Source organism: Mesitornis unicolor, unplaced genomic scaffold (genome assembly GCF_000695765.1).
Source record: "Mesitornis unicolor isolate BGI_N332 unplaced genomic scaffold, ASM69576v1 scaffold42339, whole genome shotgun sequence".
Lineage (NCBI taxonomy): Eukaryota > Metazoa > Chordata > Aves > Mesitornithiformes > Mesitornithidae > Mesitornis > Mesitornis unicolor.
In genome coordinates, this window is record NW_010208688.1 from 1 (window position 1) to 2,066 (window position 2,066).

Genomic DNA, 2,066 nt, shown 5'->3' on the forward strand with positions numbered 1-2,066 from the left:
TAGACCCCTCTTGGGGCGCTGAGCTCCCCCTGGGCTCCCCTCCCAGCAGCGGGAGCAGCCCTGGGTGATGGGGAGGGGGCACAGCCCCCCCGGCAGAGGGGTTGGGGGTCGTTCAGCCCTGGGGGGCCTGGCTGGGGATCCCTGAGTTGGGGGGACACACGCTGATCCTCCCCTGGCTGCGGGGGGGGGGGGGGGGCGGCTGGAGTGGGGATGGAGCTGTGGTGGGGGTGATGGAGAGACACTGGGGGATCCCAGCCCCCTGTAACTGGGGAGGTCCAGCCCTGTTGGGGGGTCCTGTTTGCCCTGCGAGCCCAAAGGACAGGGGGTTTTGGGGTACTAGGATCCCTCCCTACCTTGGGGGGTGCTCCAGGCACTGAAGCCCACTGATCAGGCACCCATGAAGCCCCCTGAGCCCATCTTCTCCCCACACAGGGGTCACAACTCAGCCTGGGGTAAGGGCAGTGGGCCAAGGCCCCCCCAGAGTCCCCAGTGTGGGGACTTGCGCTGTGTGGCCAAATGCCGGATATGCCCCTGACCCCATCCTGGCCCTTCTGCACCCCTCGGAGGTGACCCTGGTGGGATGGGGTGCACTGGGTCCCCCCAGGGCACCCTGAAGTGAGGAGAGGGCCATAGGGAGAGACTTACACCCCCCCAGCCCTCCCCGGGGCTCCAGTGCCAGCCGGAGGCATCAAATATTAACAGAGATGGCAAGGAGCTGAAAATAACCCCCCCCCCGAGGGACCTGACCCAGATCCAGCCAGTCCCAAAGCTGGGCTGGACCCAGAGCCTCAGCCCACAGCCCCTTCCCCTCCACCCGGCTGCTCCCCCCCCTATATATCCCCCATATATTATGCAAATGAGCTATAAGGGCTTATTACGCAAACGCGAGGGGGCTGGCGCTGCGTGGCGCTGGGTGGCCCCGGGGGCTGGCCCCGACGGCTCAGAGAGGACGCGGGGATGGAGGCGACCGCATCGGTGTCCGCCTGGGTGTGCGGGGGCTGCCAAGGAGCGCTGCCCCATCCCTCTCCCCTCCTGTAGCCCAGAGGGATCCCCCCCAAACCACACCAGGCTCCTGCCCCGCTGCAGCCCTTGTCCCCGCCGGGACGGCCGGCGCGTCCCAGCGCCATGGGGAAGCAGAACAGCAAACTGCGCCCGGAGATGCTCCAGGATCTGCGGGAAAACACCGAGTTCTCCGACCTGGAGCTGCAGGGTTGGTACAAGGGCTTCCTGAAGGACTGTCCATCCGGCATCCTCAACGTGGAGGAGTTCAAAAAGATCTACGCCAACTTCTTCCCCTACGGCGACGCCTCCAAGTTCGCCGAGCACGTCTTCCGCACCTTCGACACCAACGGCGACGGCACCATCGACTTCCGAGAGTTCATCATCGCGCTGAGCGTCACCTCCCGCGGGAAGCTGGAGCAGAAGCTGATGTGGGCCTTCAGCATGTACGACCTGGATGGCAACGGCTACATCAGCCGCGAGGAGATGCTGGAGATCGTGCAGGTACCGCGCTCCCTCATCTCATTGTGGTCCTCTGTGTCACCCTGGTGTGATGGTGGCCATCCCTTTGTGGGTTTGGGACACGCACCCCATGTTGATACCAACACAAGGCTGCTGGGACAGAGCCCGTTGTCATCTGTGGGGATCAGTCTACCCCAGGGCAACCCCTGGTCCTGCCCTGTCATCCCTTTGTCACCCCATCCCGGGGGCTCTTCCTGCTGGTGCTCACCTCGCGCTCACCCTCACCCAAATCTCCTCTCCCAGGCCATCTACAAAATGGTCTCCTCGGTGATGAACATGCCCGAAGATGAATCGACTCCGGAGAAACGAACGGAAAAAATCTTCCGACAGATGGATACTAATAACGACGGTAAATGAGAGGAGATGGAGGGGATTAAGGGAAAGGTTTCATGGCTAAATCCGGGGGTCTTAGAAGGAGCCGCACGCGCGTTGATTAAATGGCTCACGGCGTGGCTGGGGGGGCTTGGCAGACCCCACGGTGCTCATTGCGGGTGGGTGGGTGTCCGTGGTGCCGGGAGGTCCCCGGTCCCGTGTGTGGGTGCCCA

At 63.7% G+C, this 2,066-nt stretch overlaps 1 protein-coding gene across 1 annotated transcript; it reads left to right on the forward strand.

Annotated features, from left to right (window-relative positions):
* The first annotated feature begins 969 nt into the window (after positions 1 to 969).
* On the forward strand, positions 970 to 1,878 carry LOC104535065 (neuron-specific calcium-binding protein hippocalcin). The gene is made up of 2 exons (XM_010192592.1): positions 970 to 1,503; positions 1,765 to 1,878. The coding sequence occupies exons 1-2, from the start codon at positions 1,126 to 1,128 to the stop codon at positions 1,876 to 1,878; spliced, it is 492 nt and encodes a 163-aa protein (XP_010190894.1). The 5' UTR covers positions 970 to 1,125.
* Positions 1,879 to 2,066: the final 188 nt, after the last annotated feature.